Raw genomic sequence first — 26,902 nt, forward strand, 5'->3', positions numbered from 1 at the left:
TGAGGAAAATGATTGCTGATTCAGTGACCCTGAATTGGTCCAAAATGAAAACAAGCAAACAACAACAACAACAACAACAATAAACACACACAAAAACTCACCCCTCTGTCTGTCTTTAGTTTGCTTAAGAACAAAGTGTCTTTAAAAATTTGTATTTTTTTGAAGAAAACATATGCCCGAGTACTGACAGATGACATGCTGATAGATACACTTTTCTTTATTTATGACTGTGGTTGTCGTTCTCATGTTAGTTGCAATTTCAATGAATATTTGTAGATTGACAATGTCCAATAACTTCTCTTTCCCCAATTTTTTTTGGCTGGTTTTCTTTCTTCCTTCCTCCCTTCTCCCTTCTCCCTTCTCCCTTCCTCTTTCTCCTCCTCCTCCTCCTCCTCCTCCTCCTCCTCCTCCTCCTCCTCCTCCTCCTCCTCCTCTCCTTCTCCTTCTCCTTCTCCTTCTCCTTCTCCTTCTTCTTTTCCTTGTCTCTTCTATTCTTGGCTAGGGAGGACCTTAATCTAATGTATTCTGGAGTGTCAGGTTTTCAAGAAAAAAACAGTATTTAAAATAATTTATTTCAAGTAATTTTAAATATATGATTCTGCACGTGACTTAGTAATGTTCATGACATAATTCTCAGCCTTTGGATACTCTTTTGCCTGTATCTTTGGAAGTGAAGAATTCTATTCCTAGAAAAGATGGGTCTTGAAAATAGCAGTAAAATCTTTTCTAGTTCTTGTTTGTCCCCTTTATAACAAAATCTATTACAATGGGGAAAACTGCTTTCATGATACCTGAATTTACAGTTTCAACTGTAATCTACTTTAATAATCTTTTGGATGGGAAAAGGTACTCAAGAAATTGGACTTCTATGAATGCATTTATGGCAGAATATGCATTTTCAAGGTGAAATACAATATAAATTTCACCATGTGTGTCTCTCTTGGTGGTGGCACATAACCAGTTTTAAGGATGAACAATGTATAAAACATGTCTCCTTGAGAATTATTTCCTTCCCTTTCTTAAACTGACTTTCCCATGCCTAGAGACAGCAACCCTATGTTGCTTGTATAGGGAGGGTTAGATAAGAGATCTAACAGCACTCTCATTGGAAAACAATGACTGTGTTATTTTAACACTGAGAAAGTACTAAAAACAAATAGCCTAATTTATTTCCTCTGGGCGAAGTGTATGCTTCACAATTTACAGACATGAATTAAGTTTTGTCATTGTAGTTATTTTGTTTTAGTCTATGCTATTTATATGTATTTGAGGAGGGACACATGTTTCCAAATTTTCTCTTACGGAAGAAACAGACATTTGAAAATATGCAAGAGGCACAGTGTGTTCTCACATATGATACTGTCCCATTGATCATTGTAAGTGGCTTGTCATTGGTGGCTTGTTTTCATTTTGTCTAACTTCAGAGGGAAATGGACTCTTTTAGGCATATAGAGAAAAATGTCCAAATTTTTTGCCTCTTTGTTTTCTGTGGAAAAATTACAGTTTGAAATAGATAAAAATGTGACCAAACCCCATATGTGTGGTTGCAAAACTCACAAAGCTATTTCCAAGTAAGACTTGGCTCATTGCGAGGGATTACATTTTTGGTGGTCAATAAGTACTTGACTGATTGGATAAAATTCTACTTTTAAAATGTTTTATCATTTTTTCTTAGGAAGTTCGTTCTTGCATAGCTAAAAACATCAAGTTAGGTTAAAAATACACTGATTGGAAGAACCAGGTGCTACTCATGCCATAAAGATAAGCTACTTTCCTTTCTTTCAAACTTACTTTAAGAATGCCTAATGTGTTTGGGTGAATCAATCTCACTCCTCCATACCCAGAAGAAAGTTTCCTGTTAATTTCTCTGGCTTCCTGAAACTCACACTCATATTCTCCTAGGAAATCAGGTGCATAGTGGCAGAGCCAGGTCCCTAGACACCTGCTTATGGGGTTTATTAAAGGTTACTAGACAACAGAGGAGCTGCAGGGCATACGTGGTTTGACTTAGTGGTGGCTGGGGGACAGCCTATGTGCTGTGGCTGGCAGAACCCCTGGGCAGGTCCACCCCTAAAAGGCCTATGAAAGTGGAAACACCTAGCAATGGCAATGAATGAGACTGCCAAGAGCAATTAATAGAGTAAGAGATTTGTTGGAAAAGTCAAGGACAGAGACCTAGGGAGTTAGTCATAAGGCGAGAGTTGACAGCAACCTTGTGAGCAATCACTTGCAATATTAGGCCCTTGGGGGTTTTGAAAAGCTTTATGCTTCTTTGGGCTCCAGGACAACCACTGGGAAGTGAGTAGAGCAGTTTTTATTATTCTCATTTGATGCATAAAGCTACATGGTTTCTATAATTCAGTAGCAAACTCAGAAAAATCCTGAATTTTGACTATTACAGGAAGATAGGCTGAACAAGATCTCGCAGTGGATAAGAAGTCCCTTTTACATTTATAGGTGGGAGACAGGGAGACATGGGTGTGAGACTCCCAAAAGAAGAGGAGAAAGAGTCTATTCAAGAATTTATGATACTTCGCAATGTGACTGAGCATGCTCTCAGATCAATGTAGTTGATTATTCAAAAACTGAAGCCTCATTTCTTGGCCTACTCCCTACAGAGAGTAACTTTCCTACAGTTTCCACTCTTAATGGGAAATGGAGAGCCACAATGTGACTGTTCTCTGCAGAGAGATTCTTAGTTAATTGCTTCTACCTCTGTTTTCATCTCAGTGGGGGTCAGCTTCCCTAATTAACTGTGGCGGGCATGTCTGGTTACGGGCAGCCATCACTTTGGAATGGCTGAGCCCATTTCATTAAGAAGACATCTTTCTAGGGCAATAAATAAAGACAATCAAGAGCACCAAGTGGTAAAGAAGAGAGAGTTTGGCTCCTGTGTGAGATAGGGCTGGGTTTGAATCCCATCTTTAAGTACTCATGGTTCGGAGGACACTTGCTCTCACTGAGCCTCAGTTTCCCCAGCTTTAAAAATGGGGATAATTCCACCCGTTGCTGGGATATTGCATAGATTAAATCAATTGACATTAAAAAGGAAAACTCATCAAGATAAAGACATTTGGTCACATTATTCTGCAGGTAAGATGGGACTTTGTCTCTGATAACAGATGCCATGGTTTTAAAAGATAGATTATAATGTCTCTCTGCATATATTCATACTGCAAAAATTATTAACACTGTGGAGCCATTAGAAGCCAAATTAAGCTGCTTTCCCATGCCATGCCACTGTTACACAGGATGCATGCTCTGGGCAGATTTCACACATTTTAGTTATTGGGTTGGCAGAATTGTCAAATGCCAGTTTTGAAAGATGAGGCTATCTACAGATGCTTGCATAACACAGTTAAGCAGAGAAACAAAAATGAAAATATCCCTTGGCCCTTCACTGCGAGCTAGATAGCTTCTATTTGTGCTTCCAGATGCACTTTCTATCCTGCTCCCACTACCCTGGGCCCACAGAAATAAATCTGTACATCTCCAACAGGGCTGCCTTGCCCTCTGGTTTCTGGTTGAGCTCAGCTATGGGGACCCTCAGTAGAGACTGGAAGATGAGAGTGAGTGAACAAGGGATATTTATTTCTCCACTTCCTTTTGTGGGGTTGCCACAGGCTGGCTGTGTCCTAAGACAGAAGTCCTCAGTTTCCGTAGGGCCTCCTTTACCACACCACCTCTCTGTCTTCGGGTTCATATACCTTTCCCTCCACTTGTCCATTCAGACCTGGGGTGGTAATAGTCCCCACTGTCACTAGATTCCAGCGTATTGTCTCCACATTTGCATTAGGATAAAACATATGGGTTCATCAATTTTGCAGAACAAAAATTATCAAATATTGGTAATTTCATACTCAATCTAATAAACAGTTACATCATTAAACTGTTTTGAATCATTCAATTAAAGTGCAGTCCATTAACAAGTAAGGAAAATACTTGTTAAAATTAAGGAAAGCAGGTTTGCAAAGGAGACAGCAGAGAAGCACTTGGAGATTTTTTGGGATGAAAATATTTACTGAGAGCAAAATAACTATTAAATAATAGAAGCTGTAATTGTAAATTATTTAAACACTGGATTGATAAATAAAAATTTCTGTAAAGTAAATGGTTACTTGGTATCACAGCACCAAAGTGATTTGATTTTTAAAAAATTAATCTGGCATATTTGGAAACCTAATCAAGCAGTTTGGTATAAATGAGCCCTCACTTATTTACAGAGATACATCTGATAATGCAAAGGAAAGAACAAAAACTGAGAGCAAGGAGACCTTAATTTGAGTGCCTGCTCCCCGCTCCAATCAGTTATATGATTTGAGGAAAATCGCTTTGCCTTTTTGTCATCAAGTTTCTGATCTGTAAAATGAGGAGTCAGGGATAAATAACCTCCAAAATCCCTTTTAGTTCTGATTTTTGTTAGTTTGTAATACCAGGGACTGATATCAATGAAAAAGCAGAGCCTCAAGGTGCTCCTCCTCTGTCCTCCCCTGACAGTTTATTTGCTTCATTCAGTAGTTGGCTGATGATTTCCAAACTTGGCAGCACAGAAGAAATATCCAGGGTATATTCCTCGGCTCCACCTCATACCTACTGACTCTCTAGTATCACGGGGACAGTAGCTATTTCATATTTACGAAATCTCCTCCGTTGATTCTGAAGTGCAGCCAGGATTGGAAATCACTGTGAAAAACACTATCTTGGGTATAAAGAGAGAAGACTGATGACAAATACGGGTTATTCTGAACAACTCTCAGGACAATTCTGGTAGAAGAAATCCAGAATGGTTCTGAGTAATGGAGCTAAATGATTTCAGCTCTCCTGTTCTCTGTAGTACTCAAATAGAAAGAGGACAGTCACCATATCTGCTTGTTGCAATTGTGCATGTGGGCATGAGTTTCAGAGATGTTATGTCCTATTGCCCTAACTTTTGGATTTCCTGTGTCATTATAAACCTTTTTCAAAGCATAATGACACAAAACGTGATCATATTTGTATGGTTCATTAGCATAAGGGAATAGCTACTCATAGTGGAGATGACTGGGCCAAGCCCAGCTTAGCATCAGAATGAAGAGGGATCAATATCTAGGCACACCTGTAACCACTTGTGGCACACTAGGATCACTAGGAAGCACTGCCTGAGTGTACCTAGTATCATCTATGTTCACAAGACGTGCTCAATACATTTGTCACAGATGTTAATAAATTATTGGTCAGTCTTAGTAATGCATGGTTTGGGTTGGGTACAGTGGCTCATGCCTGTAATCCCAGCACTTTGGGAGGCCAAGGCAGGCAGATCACGAGGTCAGGAGTTCAAGACCAGCCTGGCCAATATGGTGAAACCCCGTCTCTACTAAAAATACAAAAAAATTAGCCGGCATGGTGTCGCATGCCTGTAATCCCAGCTACTCAGGAGGCTGAGGCAGAAGAATTGCTTGAACCCGAGAGGCAGAGTTTGCAGTGAGCCAAGATCCCACCACTGCACTCCAGCCTGGATGACAGAGAGAGACTCTGTCTAAAAAAAAAAAAAAAAAAAAAATTATGGTTTGTTGTATGATTCTTATCTGCTTATGATTCAATTATTTTCAGTTCTTTACTATAGCTTGTAATAATTTCTTCCAGAAACTACATAGAAATGACATGCCTCACAAAATGCAAAACTCGACTGTGGAAGTAAATATGATCACATATGTAAACAGCTGTTTAAGTCCAACATGAACACCGTGTTCACTATTTACAGGTACTATATCCTTTAAAATAAAAGTAAAAACAAAACTATGCATTACTTACCGGGTCCCTTCGCACGAGCTCTCCATTGGGTACTACTTCAACCAGGTGGATGATGATAATCATAGAATTCAGAATATAAGTAAGAAACATGTTCTTGTGCAGGGTTACCCTTTGGCAGCCAAGGCTCCTGGAAGAAAAAGTAACATAAAGCATTGACCAGTGCCAAAATGTTAGAGTACCTGGAAAAAAACATTTTGGTAATATTTTTCATATTTTCTTAAAAAAAAAAAAGATGAAAGAACATATAGAAAAAAGTAAGGCTGGTCTCCTTTTTCAGATTTATTACTACTTTTCTGCCTGATTTTAAAAAACACTTTTCCAATCATAGCAGCTCATAGTTTTTAGTCCTCACGGTGACTTCATACAATAACTGAAAGAGTGGGTGATAAAATCTCTTTTAATTATAACAAATGTTGTAAAATTAGTTAGCAGGAAGGACTCTTAGATTAGAAACTATTAGGGTTTGCAGTGTGCTTCAAATGAAAAGCCTACTGTTCATTGTTGCAGCCAGGAAGAAAATATGTGGCCACTGGGGTCACAGAGCATGAAGTGAGAACCAAGGTTGCCTGTGACAAGGTACCGAATCTATGTCCTTGAGTCACTGTATACACATACTTCACATCTCCTGGCATCCTCCTCTTCCATTATTTCTGTTACTATCTTCTTATATCTTATATTCCAACTAGAATTATCACTGTAGTTCCTCTTTTCCAACCCTCCTGATGGTGGAGCTCAGACACAGGCAGAGAATTCTTAATAGGTGCAAATGAAATGTCATTATGAGGCATATTGTGATTTGGATCCAATGAGAGCTATCTAAGTGCTGCTGTTTCTTGGCAGAGTCATTCCCCACCTTTTGGGTATTAAGCAATTTGTTGGGCTTTTATTTTTTTCTCCTCCAGTTCATCAACTTGTACATATGTGTTGGTGTGAATGTTCACATAAACAAACATTAATTTGAATATCCTATTTTCAGTTTTTGATGTAATAGAGAGAGCCTACATCATGACTATAACAGAATTGCAGTGATTATTCTAGACAAATGAAAATCTTACATTTATCATATTTGATAAGGCAAAAAATATTAGCATAACGTCATTTGCCATGTGAAAGCTTAAAACATGCAGTTAATGATGCCAATGACTCATAACACTAACTATTCCTAAAAATATCTTCATGGAATAAAGTTAGAAATGAAGAATTTTGAAAAGGAAATTCTGAGGAAAAATGAAATACAAAAATGGTCTGGGTTTACTTATAATGCCTTCCTATATTTCCAATTCAAAGGAAAAATAGTTGTCAATTATCCGTAGCAAAAAGCAAACTTAAGTAATAAAGGCAGCTGTTAGAGCATATTTTAACTATGATAGCTACAGTTTTTAACTTTTTGGGAAGGATAAACAATAACTCATTAATAAATAATATTTTTAAGAATTTAACTTGTTGAACAGGGATAGGATGTAGAATTTACATCCATAAGGCAGGCTCTGATAAAGACAGGATTTAGAAAAGAGCTTTCTCTTACACTCACGCTTCTATGGACTACTCTATTCAGCAGTGCGGAAGTCTGTTAAATAAATCAAACCCAACTGGTTTTATAAAGCACTAAAGGTAGGTTACAAATTTAAATTTAAACAAAAATATTACTTATGTGAAACCTCATGCTCGTTTATACTGCATAAACTTCCATCTTGTGACTGCTGCAATCAGCACAGTCGAATCTGTGACCTGCCATCTTTCATAGTCACAAGAGCAATTTATAATTCTCACTGGCGGTTAATTATGGAATTCATTGTTTAATTCAACCTGGCTTAGGCCAATGATAATTGACATTATTTAGACGTAAGGAGTATGAATGAATGTATCATACAGCGATGGTATTCTTACGCCTGGTTTTCTTTTGACTGGGGAGAGCTCAATAATCTGCTGTTGTACATTAGCTTAAATGACTTCATTAACTTCATTCTCCTGTATAAACCCAAGCCACCCTGAATAAAATATTCCTCCACCTCCAGCTTACTCTTTTGTGTGCCTGCTTTACTTTTCTTCTTAACACTTATCACCTCCTGACATAGTATATGTTTATTTATTGCCTGTTATTCTCTCCTTTCCTCCCACTAAAATGAAAGTGCTAAAGGAATTTATTTTATACACCTAGAACACTGTCTGACACATCATTGGGCTTAATCCTCATTTTGTTTAAATTTAAAAATATATTTAAGAAATATGTTCTGTTTTGAGCTGTGACCACTAAGCAATTTTCTAGTACACCAATGAATTACATTAAATGCTACATGATTTCCTACTTTATACTTCATACCATACTGAACATTTGCCAGATTCTTCAGTTTCATATTAACTAGCTAATATGGAACATTATCCTGTTGTTCAACACTAGTTAAAAATAAATATATCATACAGCATATATACATACAAACAGTATATTGTATATAGATACATACAGTATATATAAAGAGTACTGTATCTCTCTATATAAAAGCATACATTTTTTTCATTGGAAACACAGAGAAAATGATAGTTTATAACTAGATAAACTGCTAGTCTCCAAAGGAGAAGTATGACTAATACGTGAGTTTCTGTTTTTTGAAAGTTTTAATATAATTTTTGCTCATTGAGTTTTAAAATTTTTATGATACTAACTTGACAACATTTACAGTCATTTTTTTGAAGTGAGTCGAAGGTACTGCAAATTTTTCAAAATTAATTCAATAATTTAAAATATGTGATTGTCCACTCATTATGATCCAGACCTGGTAGATATCAGGAATATAATGGAGGACAAACAGGCACTCTTGCCTTTAGGGCCCTTATATACTATGCCATTTTTTATTTACTTTTATTGTGATAATTGTTCTGAAGAAGAGGTGTGGGATGCTAGAGAGAATTAATTGAACTTAACATTAAAAATCCTCAGTACAAGTATGTCACTTAAATGAACATGAGAGAAGCTGACAACATTTTTTTGTCAGATCTGAGATGTCTTAGGTAGAAATAGCACCAATTTGACACTTACTATATTCTATTCCCTTGATTAAAAAAATCCAGACATGTAGATGGACAGAACATTGCTTATTATTTGAGTGACGGGAAACCATAAGTACCACAAATTCTCCAGTAGTAGGAGGTTGAGACAACATAATCTACTTCTACAACATAATCTACCAATCAAGGTGTCATTCAAATGTGAAGAAGAGATAATGATTTACTTGAGTATGAATCTCAAGATGTCACATTTTAAGGCTAAAGCAAAAAGTCATTTTCATGGTTATAGTTTATCTGGTGTAAATCTTTCACATTTGTTTCAAGCTATTAGTACCCTATGTGTGTGTGAGTGTGTACTTTTTGGGAGCTTGTAGTTGTATGAGATGGCATTTGATATTGGTCTTGAGTTTTGTCGATTGTGTAAATCAGTTTGCTATCACAGGGTAAGGAACAGCAGTATTTTCTCTTATATATCTCATATATAAGACCGTGTGATTATAGTCACATTCAAAGCAAACGAAGAAAGTAGCAAAAAAGTAAAAGTTGTGAAGTTCCTGGTGCATGGGAAAATATGAATTAGGGATAATTTCTGTAATTGGTACAAGCCCAAGTCATATCTTCTAGTGTAACTTTTCATTTTCATTTACGTAAGGATCATATGTTATTCATGATAACATGTGAACTGAAAAGAAAAGAGAAAATGAAGTGAAGTGGATTGCATTAAAACTCCTGGGAAAATTCAAATACAATATATTATATATCTTCACTATTTGACAAGAGACTTTATGCCTTTTGATTTAGCACGAAATCCTTATCGTTAATAAATTCTCTTTCAATCAAAATTCTTGCTTTTCCTATTATCACTATTCTATGGGTGAAGAATATGCCATGGTATGATCAACAGTTATCTTTGGTGTCTGTCATGCCAGTGGTGAGTTGGAAGAAAGGAGGCCATTTTTGATACCATTGATTTCATGGTTTCCTCGGAGCAACAGGAAGGCAGCCAGAGATGTATAATGGTGAATACTACACAAGATAAAGATTCATATACCCACCCAATATGTAGAGGTGACATAGAACAAAGAGAATAGTAAGTAGTAGAGGAATCAGTCTTCCCTCAGTATGTCCCACTGGAAGTCATTTTTGTTGACCCCCATGATTACCTATATATGCTTTTGGTCAATGTGGCCAATGTAATGTAATGTAGACAATAAAATGAAGAGACTGCCTGTTTTCCAAACTATATTTCTATCAACTTTCAGGCAAGAATAATATTTAAAATACCAATCAGAAAGACATGGATAACAATCAGTCAAAATAAATGCTAATGAATGGTCTGTTATGCTTTTCATGAGGTAATACAATGAGAGGCTTACATATTTAGGATTATTCCACAGAAAAGCAAATTGATAAATTGTAATTGAAATTTATGGATAAGTGAATTTATTGGAAATTTGCTGAAAATGGTCAAGAACCAATCTCAAATAAATGTCCATTTATGTGTCTTTCCCAAACCAGTCTTCCCTAAGGGCATCGTCATTTTAGCTCTCTTGTTGACACTATTGGAATCTAGCAGTAAGAGATCTTGCTGAATTAATTTGATGTTTATATTTAATCCCTTTCCATATTATCATTCCAAATTTTTCTGTGAAGATTTTAAACTAAATACCATCCTAATAATGCTGTCTTCTATCTTTAACTGGTGTACCAGAAATGACCTGCATATCATCTTGAATATTATTTAAACTTTTGAACAGTTAAGATTTTTAATGCTGACTTTTCTATGAATTAAACCTGAGAAACCGTCTTTTCTACATTTTCTCTAGGAAGAAGGTATAGAAGATCAATTTTCTTCTATTAAAATGAAGACTTTATATACATTTATACATTAATTTTCCAACAGCACAAGGAGCATGATTTCTATTTGCTTTAAGTTTACATAGTTCTGCCTTTTACCTTCCCCTGCATGCTCAGAATAAAATTACATTAAGATTAAAGGCATACTTTAATAAACTAATTCTGAGTAATATCCCAAGATTTTAGTGAGGTATTGGCAGTTCCAAAGCCTCTTGTATGGTCAGTGACTTTAAATTTCTCTGCAGGCCTCCTAGGCCTGCTCATTTCAGGAGGACAGCTGCAGGGTTCCTCCTTTTTATAAGGTACATTTGAGAAGTTCTGAGGGCTTTACAGTGAGATTTCAATGGAATGATTATGAATGGGGCATCAGCTCTTAGAATTGGAGCTGGGTAACTTTTCACTCTGGTTTCCTGAAAGTTTTATAAAACTGTTTGGAGTCTGCAAAATTACTTAACCCTGGGAATATAGAATTAAGCAAGGGAGTGATGATATTTTTTGCTCAGGTTGCACACAGATGATGCCATTTAAGTGCATAAATTATAAAACTTTCTATTGTAATGTGCAGTGAAGATCTTAAAGATGATGTAGAGTATTTGAAAATAAATTCTGGAAAAAGTTTGCTAATTCACAAATAAATTCCAGTGATACATCAGTATTATTTTCTACTTCCACAATCACTTTTAATGTTTCTGAAATTCAAATATAAAAAACATTAAAGGGTCAGGATCGAACTTAAATTTTAAGAAAACAGAAGCCCTTTATATGTTTAGTTTGGGTAAGGTTTAAGATATGGTTGAAAACAAGTATAAAAATTTTATATAGCTTTTTTTGGTTTGAATATTTGGCATCTCAACATATGTGTTTTTGGTATGTCATTTGTTTCTTGTTGTGTCTGCTCTGAAGAACCAGCTATTTCAGTTCATTTCTTCTCATTATTAGGCTCAGATGATACATCAATAAGACTTGTTTTTCTTCCTCAGATTTAAGTTGCTGTTTAGTTGGTTCTTAGAACTGAGAGACAGTAGGGCAAAGTTGGGTGCTTTCTAGACAATCTGTCCTCACATTCTCTCAAGGGTTTGATCAGAATCATTTTGCTTTGGGACTAACTGGAGTTGAGAAATATTCTACTTTGCCCATGTGCTGCACTTTAACACACCCATCTTCAGTAGCTTAATATAGAAATGATCATTGAAAAAAAATTCTTAATTTATTTACTGATTTGGCTTTCACATCTCCTCACTTATTTAAGTTACTGGAGAAAAAAGGAATTAAGATCTATAATGCCTTTGACATTATTACCTTTAAAGTCCTAACTACAATTAGTTGCATGATTACAAATTTGGGAAATTTTTCTTTCAATTTTTTTATGATTACATTTAAAAAACTTGAAAAATATGCTTTAGTGGCATATTTTAAAATAAAATTTGTTTGAGAACCATGATGATATGTTTATTTGCCATAATGAAGTGCAATTGAAAAATGAAGACATTCCAAGATTAATCATGTTGTGTGAATACTGTATTCTGATCATCATCGAAAATATTCTTCTATTCTAATTTGAGTAATTAGTAATTCATGTCGTTTTGCTTTGTTTATCAGTCTTTCTCCTGTTAAACCACTTATGGAAGGAGCTCATTGTCTGTTTGCTTATGTTATCATTTGCTATCCAGTTAAAAATTACTATTCACTTCTATTGCTTAGTCAATATAAGAATCTTGACTAAGATACAGACAAAGATTGAAAAATGATGAAGGAAAAAATAGTAATTGTACTAAGAATATATTCACAGGTGATTATTCTCCCCTTGGTTTAATTTTCCTTAGTACTATCCTGATGATGTTTTAACAAAAATCAAATTAAGATTCTATTATTCTATGTTTTAAATTTATTTTTTGAGGTAAAGTGTAGACGTATAATTTACCATTTTTGCCATTTTAAGTATATAGTTCAGGGGTGATAAATACATATATATTCTTCTTCCCCCCTCATTCTATATGTGAATCACTGTACATTTAATCACATACCACATTTTTTAAGTGTGGATGATTGTTTGTCATCTGAGTCTGCAAAAGGGCTTTTCTTTATGATTTCTATGATACTATCATGACTATTATTACTACCAATAATAATAATAATGATATCAAACACATATTTCACTTATGTGTCAGACATGAATCCAGGTACCTTACATGTATTATTTCATTTTTATCTAATTTACTTCAGTTTCTAACATATTTACTGAACCATGGTGTGTCTAGAAAAAAATACACATGTGTCTTACTTTGAATCTACATTTGAGAATATACTTCAGAAAGCCAGCCTAGGACAATGTTATGAGTGCTTTGTTTTCACTAAGGTTTGTTGTGATGAAAGCATACATAACAGTTTCTAACTTAAATGTACCATTATCTGTAAAGATCCTATTTTATATTCATGTAAGATGACAAGATAATTTAAAGTATTCAAGTTTTCCTTGTGCGTTTTCTCATATTTTGCTTTCTAGTATAATTGTGCACCATAAAACCTAAAGACAAGCATTATTAAATTGGGTTTTGTAGAAACATGCTCTGATGTGCTTGTTTATTCCTTAGTCTTACATATGCTAGCAAAAAATAATTAGGCAGGGTATACGTGGATTTGTGGCTATGGTCGCCAAAAATTAGAGTGGGAGTAAAAGAAGATGGAGAATCCTCTCCTCTACCCTTAATGGTAACTTACCCATGGTGAATGGAACCTTTACCATGTTACAACAGTGTACTTATGGGCTCACAGGACTGTCTTACTTTGGGAGGCCTCAAGGCATAGCGCTTTTGAAAATGATATAAATTTACCCCCTTCTCCTCAAAGATAGGATTAAAAGCATATTTAAATTCATTTCATTTTTCTTGCTACTTCATGACTCCTAACGTTGCATGTTGCTTGTAATTTGCTGAAGACCCTTCCACAACTCCACTCTTGCAGAATTCACCATTTATTTCAATAACTTAAAGGAGGAAATAAAGAGCAGATGCTGTAAGTGTACTTACTTGAAAAACACGAAAATCCCCAGGGAAATCACTAAGGTGAAAATTGACAAAGAATGACCCACGATAGCCAAATAGTACAGAACATATGCATTCTGGAACAACAAAAAGTAAAAACAAACAAACACAAAATGAATGAATGATTCATCAGAGAGAAAATCATTTATTTTTCTGAACATATTTAAATCAACAAATGTTTTCCTCCCTTTAAAAAACTGCTACAATTATAACAAATATTTCAGACAATGAAATTATTTTTATCTTTACTCATGGTATGAAAATAAATTGTCATTTTCAAAGAATAAAGTTCCTTGAGATGAAGTTCCTCATTCAAAAATATATTTCAGAAGTAGCTTTAAATTCATTAAAAATTATCATCCCTAAGCCCAGTAAGCAATCTTGGTACTTTTAAACTTCTGGAATCTTTTAGACAGTGGATACTTAATTCTATACCACAGACCTGGCAAAATAGCAATCAACTTTCCAAGCTCTCCTGACTTTCAGCATATACAGAGGGTGCGAAGAGTATGGTGGCGGGTTGCTGTGCCTTTGTTTAAAATGATATCATTAGTATTTAGTTGGTTAGAGCTGCAAACTTTCCCCTTGGCAGCCATTTGATAATTCTTTTTTTTCATAATCATGGTTAATTTTATTTATTCTCCCATAATGTTATGTTGACTTGGAAGAATGTCCTTCTCATGAAATGTATAATGTCATAGCATCTTTTTTTTCCTAGTCATCACAATCTTTCCTTTCCTTATAATTTTATCACAGAGAAAACAGCGATTGATCTAGTCACCCATCTCTCTCTCTGTCTTCTCTGTCTCTCTGTTTCTCTTTGTCTGTTTCTATGTTTCTGGTCTCTCTCTCTCTCATTCACTCTATTTTGACACTAGCTTTTGCATTTTGTACTATTTAGCCAATTTCATCAACTGTAATTGAAGTAGACTTGAATCTATTGTAACTAGGGATTTTGTTTTCACTTGTTTTTCTTGGTGGAGCATAATTTGTACATTATTTTGTAGTTGTACCTTAATCTCTTGACTTTTGGTCTTAAGTTCCTTCCACAGTTTGTTGGGTCTTGGTATGAATGCAAATGTAGTGTAGATAGAATGAATAACTTCTATGAAGTTCTTTGATTTCCTGGAATAAATGTGGGATTTGTATAGCCTTGAATATTTTGACTTTTGTCAATTTCCTTAGGAAGAGTCTGGGATTGAAGCACTAATTCAGCTAAAATGCACCCAAACTGTTCAGAGCCCTTTCTTGGTTATGGGCATTATTGCTGTCCTGAAATGAACATTCCTTTTCTAGGCCTTAGAATTTCAAAATGGACTAATTAGCTTCTCCTAAGTTGTGCCTGTTGCATCATTTGACCAGGCATTCCATATTTTGGGGGCATTTTCATTGTTGATACCACTCTCTTAATAGCACATTTTACTCTTACAGGAAATGTTAATAAAGTTAGAATAGTAGGTTTATAATTGGAGCTGATAAAATCTTCAGATAGCTTTCTTGGGAGGGATTTAGGAATCTTATACACACACACACACACACACACACACACACACACACACACAAACATTCACCTCCTATCTTTTCTCCCAGGAATTCATTTTCTAGCTATTTTTCTAACTTCACTTGTAGACAATATCAGGAGAAAAGTTCTTCCTTCTAAATAGTTTACTACGTAGAACACTCTTGCCCCTTAATTAATTTGGATATATATCTGCACCCCCTCTTCTGTCAGTCTTTTAAGAAATCTTTGCATACTTTATTTCTAAGAAAAATTTATATAACTTAATTCATATTCTTTTCAGTTGTTTCCAGAATACTCCTTTTAAAAACATTTGTTCTTCTGAAATAGAGTTGTCTAAATACGTAAGTTTAAATCAACAACTCATAATTTAGTTGCCATCCTTGTGTCATTCTCAAGGTTGAGTTTTTTTTTTTTTAATGAATTCTAGGTTGGTTCCTTCAAATTTTAATGTGACGATATTTATATAGAAGATTTGTGGAAAGCATTTTAAACATTGTACTAGATTCCTAGAGAGGAGCATTTCTTCTTTAAATTATTTCCTTCTCAGATGTGGCCAGTGTACGTGAGAAGTCCAAAGACAACACTAAGAATTATTTGGACTTGCACCACTTACAACAATTCGGTTAATGTGAGTATAATTTTCTTCTGTAACATCATAATCAACACTCATTCAGAAAATTCACTACTCCATGACATAGCTTATTAATCAGACTTTATTAACAGCTCTCCATTAGGGTGTAGACATGCATCTGATTCTCAGGGTGACTAAACCATTTGTAAAGAGATAACTGACTGTGGTGCCTTAGCCTGTGCTTGTGATGAGGTGTCCCTCCTATTCAATTGGTTTCTAAGCTATATGTTCATCTTGTTTGTTTTTGTTGTTATTTGTTTTGTTTTTAATAAAAGAAAACTTTTCTACACCCTGAAAGCATCTCAACAACAAACAAAAGCACTAGTGTGCTTTTAGCTTTCAACTGAATAATTATTTAGTATACAGGCCTATCTTTGACGGAAATAATAGGTTTATGTTAGAGTCAGCAGGGTTGCTTAGAGATGCCCTGCACAGCTAAACATCGACCAACTGTAACTTCTAGTTCTGTGCGGTGAGGAGGCTGGTTGTAGACTTAGTGAACTTTTCAGATTTTTGATGCATCTGAGGAAGGAAGAGCATCTGTTCCCCCACCATTTGCTTAGATGAATGTTTCTAAGCAGAGATAATATTCAAAATATTTAACAGACAGTAAAATGCAAGTACTAACAAATAAGAATGAACTTCCACTGAAAATAATCTAAGCAGCCATACCTGTATTAGCGGACTGAGGAGATGCCCCACTTTAGGAGTTCTTTCTGTGCCTTATTGTAAAACTAAGGTCATGGCCAACACGGGGGAAGCATGCTATCTTGTGACTTGTGGAAAAATCTGTAGTTTCGAAACTCTTCCAGGAAAAGTGAGATGTTAGAGAGTCCCTTGAAATGTTGCCTAATTTCTGGCATCATTGGGAATCCGTTCATCTGCTCTATGGACACTTATCCCCCTGCCATAAATGGACTGATTCTGTATGCTCGTGGAACTTCAATTGACTCTTGACTCTGAGTGCCAACCAAGAAGTGAAATGTCATTTTCTCTAATGCTGCTCTAGAGATTCCTAGAACTTACCAGTTATCGTATGATTTCTTTCCACAAAATCTGTTGGCTTCTTGGTAGCAGATATTTTACAGTTATATGTCCATTTCCTTGTACAAATAACGACATTCTCACTCAATACTGAAATGTGAAAAAGAACCTACCTTCAGTTTCTCAGGAGTGAAAGCATTGCACATAGTATAGTTGGACCAGGTTCGATTGTTTTCAGGATGTTTAAACCAAACGCCGTTTTCATCACAGTATTTTGTAACCTTTTCTGTTAATGAAACATAACAATTATTACACTAATATCTCAAAATCCCAAGAAGGAAAAATAATAAATTAAAGCTTAAAAGCCATTCCAACATATTAATCACTTTATAGAACTTGAATGTGAATATGTCAATAGAGACTATAACAAATCATGTATTATACAAAGTGTATTAATATGCATTGTCTCATTTTAACTGTAGCAAAGCCATGTGAAGTAGGCATTGTCAACTTCATTTTACAAATTCAAAGCAGACAGTGAGAGGAGTCATGGGCTTGAAAAGCCACTGAGATTGAACCAGGATTTAGACCCAAAGACATGGATATGGGTCAGACTCCAAAGTGCTACCTATACTCTACCTTGTAATTTTTTAACAGACATGAAACTTTTGATTGTAGATGGAAACTATTGGAGAAGAACAAGAACATACCTTTCTTTATTTACTTGCAATGTTTTTTCATTAGATTAACTGTATGAAACAGTAATTTTTGGATCAAATGGTCAAATCTTCCCAGTCCCATATGGTTAAATCCAATAGAACAAAGAAGTCCAAAACTAAGGGATATATCAAGAGGTCATTTTTCTGCCTCTCAAGATATTTCATTTGAATCATCTCTCTTCATCCCACAGAAAATATATAGGGATCCAGGCCTTACCCTTTACTGTTTACTTTTTAAAGTATCTCATAGATGCTAGTTAATGAAATTCCTAACTCAGCTGGACTGACATATTAAAGATCTCCACCTTCGCTATGGGGGGGCCAGGCACCGCTCAGCACTTTGCATAATTATCTTCTTTAACGTTAATAATGAGTCTTTGAAGTGAATATTGTTCTTTCCATTTTATATATAAGTAAATTTCCCTTCCATAACTAGCATCTAGTAAGGTCAGGCATCAAATCTGAGTCTACTTCATTCCAATCTATTGCAGAGCTATTAAGCACTAATTAAGCCTCTTATTTCTGTGGCAATGTGCCAACTTATCAGAGGAAGCAAAACAGGCAAGCCCTAATTGTTAAGATGCAGATGTAGGTGAGAAAATAAGACGATGTAAATGGCACCTGGAAATTGGATTTGGCATAGAAATAAAAGATAACACTGGTTTGGCCCCCCACTTTTTTTTTTTTTTGCTTAGCAAAGAGGAGGAAAGCCTGGCATCCTACTGTCCCTCCAACCAGCAGGTCAATGATTCTGGGGTTGCTCACTGAGGTTAAGAGTTCTGCTTACACTAAAATATTTCAGAAGAAAAGGACAAGAAGATTTTGTTTGGACCCTGAGAAAGAACCTTCCAAGTGCTTGCTTTGTGGTGTCTGCTGGTTCCCATCAGGCTTATTATTTTTTCAATTATTTTTGTGTGATATATTCAGTGCTGGTTACAATATGATAAAGCCTTGGTGCTTTTTAAATTTTAATTTTTTAGCCAGTGTATATGTATCAGTACAAAGTAAAGTTCCAAATTTGATAGAAATAATAAGTTCTCATGGGGATGACTCATAATATCTTTACTGAAATTCATACTAAAATATTAGGCCATGATAGCAACTTTCATAATTTTTTAAAATAATATTTGATAACTTACCATATACCAGACCCTACATCAAGTGCTCTATCTCAGAAATAAATAAGAAAACTTCTTTGTTCTGTATGTTGCTTAAATTATTAACTGAGTATGTATCTGAGATTCTGGGTTAAGTGCATTAGGCTGGGAAATCACAACAATATTTATTGAGAGTAAAGAGTGGTCAGAATGGTGAGATACTATTTATCAAGACATTATTATTAGCAGGATAAGCACACTGTAAAACTAGTATATTGTTAGCAAACAACTAAAGTGGCACTTAACTAAAATTAGAATTAAGCTGGATTGTCTAAAAAAAAACCTCGCTTTTGTATTATAATACTGGTCAACAATATTTTAATTTGGTACTGGGACTCTAGAAGGTGAAATCTCATAAATGATCAAGGTTGTCTATATTCCATTCCAGTGACCTAAAGAATTTTAGATAATGTTGTTGGCTCAAGATAATATTTAAATTCTAACCTCTGAATTGGCCAAGCAACTGAAAGAAAAAATCAGGTTGAATTAAATAACACAGAAATAATGAGCAAGCAAACATTAAAATGAATGTACTTGCCAAACTTAATCTCAGTTATTCAGATATTCTCTAGTTCTTCAAAGCAACTATGTGATGTGTTTATTGTCTGAGAGATCAAATAGCAAGCCTAGATTGGTATAATATGCAGGGAGATTTTGCAAGTGTATTTGGAATCTTCACAAAATTTTAATCTTTGATAATTTCTCAGGGAAAATATTTTTGATGCATTTTCCTATGTTAACAAAGGCAAAGCATTGCTGTACCTAAAGATAATGCTTTTATAGATGGTTATTTTCTTTTTTAGCACAGGATGTGGAAGTCAGAATTGTATGGTAATATTTGAAGAACATTGCTATTGTTTTAAAGGCTAAGGAAAAAACATACTGAAAAAAAGAGAACTTTATTTGGCTGAAAAATCACTGAGATCTGATAATATTTAAAACAATTTTCTATTAGTAGGTTTGGTTACTCAATCTGCTAAGAGCTAGTACAAAAATCCTTTTTCCTTGGCAGTTTTTAGGTGTAATTCATCATTTTTTATTGTATGACTGAAACAGGTATTATTTTACTAAATGCAAGATTTAAACTGCAGGTTATAGAGTTATTTGTATGTTTAATTTTTATTTAAAATGTATGAAAAAATATCTTTTCAAGCAAAAGAGGTTTTCAAGCAACCTATTAGAATCATTACTGCTTCATGTAAATCCGTTACAAAGTTAAATAAGAAAACTTAAAACTGTAAATTTACTGAGATAGCCACTAGACAAACCCTATTTAAAGCATCTCTATTGGACATTAACAACGTGCGAAAAAGGATTAGCATTGATCAGCACAAAAAATTGATGTTGAAAATTTGTCGATTATTTTGCTAATGTTATTTGTCAATGACCAACCCTTCCAAGTTTATTTGCGATTTTTAAAAGTGGCCACATTTAATATTTATCAGATTGCCGAAAGCAGTTTTTTTTTTTCAAATAAAATGAATATAATTTGGTTTCAATTAAGTTATGTAGCCAGATATGGGAAAATATATTGCATGCAGAGAGATGCTACTCTTAAAGAAGGTCATTCCACTCATGAACAAGGCTATAGGAAACGGTATTTTTTGTTTTGTTTTAACTTAAGTGTGGATCAAGTCATTTCTTGGTTTTAACTGTTACAACTATCAAGAATTTGTCCTCCTTCACCTGATGAGTCTTTCAATATTTGAAGAAAGGATTATGTTTACTCTGGGTCTTCCCTTTACAAACCAAACATCCCCCATTACTCACTCCCCACAGCTTGTCTGCTCACAGCCTGGAGACTCTCCACATGTGCTTTGATGATTGATATTTCTCTCTAAAATACTCTATGTGTGGACTGACCTGTGAAAAGTACGATGTGCTTCTCTCATTCCAGATTCACATGGGGGAACTGCTTGCAGATTCTGAGGTCCTGTCCCTAGAGATTCAAATTCTATTGATCTGGACAGGGTCAGGCATCTGCATTTTTTAAAAGCTCACCATTTTTTTTTTTTTTTTTCATTTTGTGAAAGGGCATCTGGGTTGAGATTCACTGTCCCAAACCATAGTTGGACCATCTTGGCTTTGTGCCATTAAAGTTGTTTGTTTGGCTTCAAGTGTGGGGCTGTAAATGCTTCCTTGTTAAATTTTGCTTTTTACATTCCAGCATATTCCTTCAGAATGTCAGCCTCTTTTGAATTTCAATACAGTTCTTTCACTATCTGTCTTTTACCAAGGACTTTTTCCAAAGTGAAACCTCTGGCATTTCATTAATGTGTTGTGTGTGTGTGTGTGTGTGTGTGTGTGTGTGTGTTTATAATTTAAGTTTGGAATATATGTATATATTTCAGACACACTTTTAAAGTGAATTTGTCCTGCAGCTGAGAGGTTTCTGTATAAGAACCAGGCTGAAAAGATGGATCGATGCCTGGAAATCTCTGATTTGTTGATCAAAATTTTGCCTTGTAGTCAATATTTATATCCACTTTGGCAAGAGCTGCATTGTTACTTCGGAACTGGCCTAGTATCCTCAACTGCACAACAGCTCTTTGTGCCAATCAAGTTACTTCTAATGTAGTTGTGAAATAAAGATTAATGAAGCATCATTCACTGGGAAGAGTCAATAAGGTCCTGAAGGAGTATCATCAAATAGCATTTAGTTAGAGATTCCAGGAATGTAGCCGATTTAGGGCACAGCACAAAGCCTTTCTTTCTTCACATCCCAACTTTTCCATCACAATGGGAATTCCCAGAAGTGGCTAGCCTGCACTGGTTTTAAAAGAGGTTCTCTGCAATCCCACTTCCATTATCTCTGCCTTACTGAGGTGAAATTTTGTTTTCAGGGACAAATTAGATCTTTTACTCTTGAAGGAAGCACAAAAAGCATTTTTCAAACATTGTTTCAGGGGTAGATTCATTTTTCTTCTTTAATTGGGATTCTAAAGCCACTTAACCCCTGTAGGCTCAGGCTCACTTTACTCTCAGGAACAAATTTCACCCATTAACAACCTATATGTTGTGCCCATAGCTAATCCATTTAGTTTCAGCATCTGGATCTCCTTCATAATTAAGATTTCTACCCCCTTTTCAGTAAGACAATTGAAAAATGTTTAAAACTCACATTTAAATAAAACTATTCACAGAGTTTTAGAAAAGCTATGCTTATAAACCAGAATTTAATACCAACACATATAACTGACCAGCAATATGCCTTAAAAAAAGGTCAGCTTGTAATATTTATACACCTAAGCAGTATTTCAATTAAGGAAACGCTTCAGAAGCTGCTGAAATGTGGAGTATGATTAGGTAGGTACATTTTGTATCTGATTTTCTTCTCAAAACCATGAAAACTCTAAAAGCTTCATAGCAAGAGCATAAAATGAAAATAAACACTCTACCTGATGGATCAAAATCCGGAAAATAATCTGGGCAGAACTGATAGGACAGTACTCCAGCTGGTGTGTCATCCCAGCACAGCCATCCATCCCAGGTGCGATTGCAATATGGACCTGGCCATTTAGAAGGAAATTAATATTGAAGCCTTGTGGATTTAACTAAATGAGAAGATTGATCTCAAGACAATATTACATGTAGTTGGGCTCACTACATCAGTCATAACCACCTACTTTTCAAACGAACCAAAGTCATTTATTTTGGAAATACAGTTTCAAATAGCCTTAGCATATCTGTGACCAAATTATCTCATTGGATGATAAACAGGGCTCTATATCTACTTTGTAAAAGGTTCTAAAGTTGAGCTAATCAAAAAAGCAAATGCCCCAAAGACTGCAAGACCCTCTCTCTCTCAAAAACAAAACAAAACAAAACAAACAAACAAAAATCTACCCAAAACCATGAAGATTTACCTCTATAAAGGTATGTATTCAAAAGAATCAGATTCAGGCTTTCAAGAATGCTCTCAAAAATTATTTAAAAAATGAAAAGAGCTCTCAGAAAATCCCCGAAAATATCAGTACTGTGTTTTTTTTGTCTCATTGGCTTCAATGAAATTGTTTCTCCTTCGGTCAGAGTTATATCTAATGCCTGTTCAGTTCTTGATAAACACTGAAATTACTGCACACAGAAGAATAACATGTATCTGCCTTTCAGTTGACTTGATGTTTTTGTTTAAAGGAAAATGCTAAAAATAAGGACTACAAACTAAAACTTGAACTATTTGAAAGCAAAGAATGTGCTGTAACAGAGTATATTTAACCATTTTTTTCCTACCAAGTTGGCTTGTCTTAAAATATACCTGGTAGTAGACCAGACACAGTGTCTCACACCTGTAATCCTAGCACTTTGGGAGGCTCTCTTGAGCCCAGGAGTTGGAGACCAGCATGGACAACATGCTCTACAAAAAAATACATGCTCTACAAAAAAATACAAAAATTTGCCAGGCATGGTGGTATGCACCTGTAGTCCCAACTGCTCAGGAGGCTAAAGTGGGAGGATCGTTCTGGGTGAGAGAGGGAGACCCTGTCTCAAATATATATATGATCGTAAAAGATCTTATTAAATCTTTTCAAATGCCTCAGGGGACAAATAGGAAAATTTAAAGGGATGTTGCAATGAGCTTGCCCATCACATCTCCCCTTTTGCTCTCTATGGGTCCTCTACAGCTAATAGAATATGTTTAGACTGGAAAATATCTGGGCAGTCACATACAGCCATTCTGGAGAAGCTGGTAGATAAGCAATGTCTGGCTAGGAGGTATCATTTTGTAATTCTCCTGGAAAGTGGGGCCAGAAAGTGTGGAAGAATAGTATGGGTTGCCAACCAATTGACAGTTAAAGGGAAGTTACTACCTAATTAATCCAAGCAAGATAGGGTTTGATAGCATCCACCTCAGTCAAATTCTCTGCCCATTATTTTCCAATTCCCTTTCCTGTCATTTTCTACATCCCCTTCCTCACTCGGTCCTGTGTTGTTCCTGCTCGCCAGGTGTGAATACTGAATTATTGCAGTCATTTTATCATGAGGGCAGATGTTAGTCAAACTGCAGTCGGATGAACTTGAGCAAAGAAATTAGGCATATGCACTGCATGAAATACACAAACATACCATAGTGTGAAAACTGCTGGCATATTAAATTAAAATTATTCAACACATATTTAACCACAAAAGAAAATGTCTTTAATGGTGTTTCAAACATACGTTCATATACATCCTTCTCTTTACCTTCTCCTTGGTATGGGGGTAACTGCTGCATCCGGTCATAGCATTTGTACTGTGCATCCATCATCTTCTTTCGTCCTACGACGTAAAGAAATGGCTCGGGCTCTATTGTTGGATAGGTTTGATTTGAAAAGGCAGGAAGAATTGGGATTGGGTGCTGTATTAAAAAGAAAAATCAGTTACTTATAGACAGGAGGAATGGGTGAGCACACACAAATGAGACAACGAAAAAAATTTGAAAACATTTGTTTTTGCTCTCTAAGCAATATTTATTCATGGTCTCTATGTACAATTCTTTTTCGTATACATAACTAAAAATGTTTTTACATTTCATCTACAAATTCTACCTGAACATTTTATATTTGCATTTACTATTGAAAATGGATAACACCTACACACACTCATACACCTCTTTATCAGTTAGGATTGTTTTAACTGTATTATGATTCTAAAATTTAGAAGTAAACAAAACAAATAATCTAATTTCCAAAAAATAAAATATTAAATCAACTTTGCCTTACTCTAAAGAATCATGAATCATGTTATTAAAAAATAGACACAGTTCAATAAATATGCTTTTTTATTTGATTCTTTCAGTTAAATTTTATTGGTGCTGTGTACACTGCTAGAAATTTATCCCGTCTATTCCATAGAACAAACAAAATATGTTTTATGCTCCTCATAATTGACCATAATCTCCTTAAATTGGTTTCAACAGCAGATGACCTGTACAGGGCAATTTATTTTCACTAATGAAAAATCGATGTATTTCTTAGATATTTATCTCAGCACATTTGCATTTTGGTACAGATTGACAATAGTTTTTTTTCAGTTTCAGTTAATCATCACCATCACAAGTCTCTCTTTTTCAAAGGTAATGTGGGTGTTTGAAAAGATCACTCTGTCACATTGCTCTCTAACTTGTGTTTATACAGATTTCAATTTCTTTTGTGGCTATGACCAATGTTTTTAGTGGTGTTGGAATCTGCAACTTTTTAATATCTATGTTCTACATAGTGATTTTTTCTTTTCTTTTCTTTTCTTTTTCTTTTTCTTTTTTTTTTTTTTTTTTTTTGAGAAACCTAAAAACATCAGCCTGCACTGACTTTCCTTTTTCTGAATTTAGGAATGCTGTTTAATTTCTATCATACTTACTGAAACTTCAGTTCTAAGATTGAAGTTTCTCCAGTTGTATTGATGGCAGAAGTGGTGTTATGTACTCTTCTATATGTGCTAGTTTCTAAACAAAACTCATCCCTATTAAGTTGACACGTATATTCCTGGCTCTTCATGGTGAATCCTCACTGTTTTCCATGCGTGTCATTGTGTATGTCCTACACGACAGCACATCACTAACTGCTAAGTTGTCCAGCACACAATCCAATCAAAATTCAGAGTTTGGAGAGAGTAGGGAGCACAAACATTCAGGATGGCCACAGATACAAGGTAGAATTTGAATTGAACCTTGAGTGTGTGTAGTTTCTGCATAGGCACAAGGTGGGCTGAGAAGCTTTTTGGGATGGAGGGATCTTTCCCACAAAAGTCAGGAGGTTGGAAATGACATGCATGAACCACTGTGAGAAAATCATCTTGCCTGAAGGGGAACATATTTGAGGGTAAGAAGGTCAGGACTTTGCTTTCAAGACTCTGCATTATCTGAATCTTCAGATAACAAAAAAAGTTAAGACTTGTTTTGTCACTTTGAGCAGATTAGCAACCTCTCACTAGATCTGTTTCCTCAACCTAGGAAATGTAAAATAAGAAGAGTAGAAAGAATAATATTTATCATCTATGATGTTGTGAGGATGAACAAGAAAATAAACACAAAGTGTCAGGGACACGAAAGGTTCAAAACATTTTAGCTAATATTGTTAAAACATGGTATATAACATAATATAATATGATAAAGATGTTTTATAGATTTTTGATCAGTGAAGGTTGTGAAAGGAGAATTTTTAGTAAAATTCATGCAGCAGCCATCAGATGTCCACAGGTTAAAGGTGTGGGGTGGGGTGGGGGCAGCAGGAAGTTGAAGGCCTGGCTGGAACAAGAAAGTACCACTCTTAGCACTTTCTCAATAATAAAAACATGAAGGCATATTTGAATACAAGGAATGGGAAACAGTAATAGTCAAATGGCCCAGATATTTAGCCTAGATATTTGGGGAAAAATATAGTTGCCAAGAAAGGGGAGATGCTGGGAAAGGAAAACATTTTTGGGGGAACTTCTTCCCCTTGGTAAGTAAGTCCTATTTTGGGTTAGATTTGGAGATGGTCGCACGCCATCCCAGTGGAAATAGCTTGCAAAGAGAAGATGGTGAATACTTAACATTATTATAACATTACTGTGATAACTTCAAATGGACACCAATTGTGAATAAAGTTGACACTACTCTTTAAACATTTTATTTCTAATTTTAATGTCTCTTGAATTTATGTCACAAGAGAAAGTAATGAACCCACAAAAATGATTAAAACTGTGCAAATCCTTTACCAATGCAGCTGAACACAATTCCTTTTGATATATGGCACTTTCCCCACTGGCCTTCAGATCAGTCAGCAAATATTGATCAAACTTGATGAGCCCAACATTGTGCCAGATGCTGAGGATACAGTGCTGAATAAAATAAGTGTAGATCATGCTCTCATAGAGCTTACTGTATGGCAAGATGGACCAACACTATAAAATGTATTTCTGATACCTGAAGTTATGAACAATAAAGAATCATCAGTCATAAAATTCTTAGATACTCCTAATGGAATTGGAACATGATTTGCAAAATTTTTAAAAAAGGGTAATCTGAAGGGATTCTATGTTGAGGTTTCTTTTTTTAGTCTATTACTGAACATTTGTATGAATATGTATGTTTTAAAAATTAAATTACATATCAGGTAACCACAAAGCAAGGATGGATCATGATGCCTTCACAATAGAGGTATTAATTATTGGTTCAGCTTATACATGTAATTTAGATTCTTCTTTTGTGGCTCTAAAATCTTCAGTTAATATGAGAATGATCA

At 35.1% G+C, this 26,902-nt stretch overlaps 1 protein-coding gene across 4 annotated transcripts in view; it reads right to left on the reverse strand.

The window, feature by feature from the left end:
* The window catches only part of CALCR (calcitonin receptor), a 155,335-nt gene that overhangs the window by 32,757 nt on the left and 95,676 nt on the right, over nt 1-26,902 (reverse strand). For 3 of the 4 annotated variants that reach the window (XM_010353149.2, XM_010353150.2, XM_010353151.1), the window contains 5 exons: nt 23,886-24,039; nt 22,103-22,213; nt 17,002-17,114; nt 13,677-13,768; nt 5,791-5,917 (listed from right to left, as the gene is read on the reverse strand). In XM_010353149.2, the coding sequence (XP_010351451.1) occupies nt 5,791-5,917; nt 13,677-13,768; nt 17,002-17,114; nt 22,103-22,213; nt 23,886-24,039 (597 nt within the window). The remainder of the gene's footprint in view (nt 1-5,790; nt 5,918-13,676; nt 13,769-17,001; nt 17,115-22,102; nt 22,214-23,885; nt 24,040-26,902) is intronic. The other variant, XM_010353152.1, reaches the window with a different exon arrangement.

This window comes from Rhinopithecus roxellana, chromosome 6, assembly GCF_007565055.1.
Source record: "Rhinopithecus roxellana isolate Shanxi Qingling chromosome 6, ASM756505v1, whole genome shotgun sequence".
NCBI lineage: Eukaryota > Metazoa > Chordata > Mammalia > Primates > Cercopithecidae > Rhinopithecus > Rhinopithecus roxellana.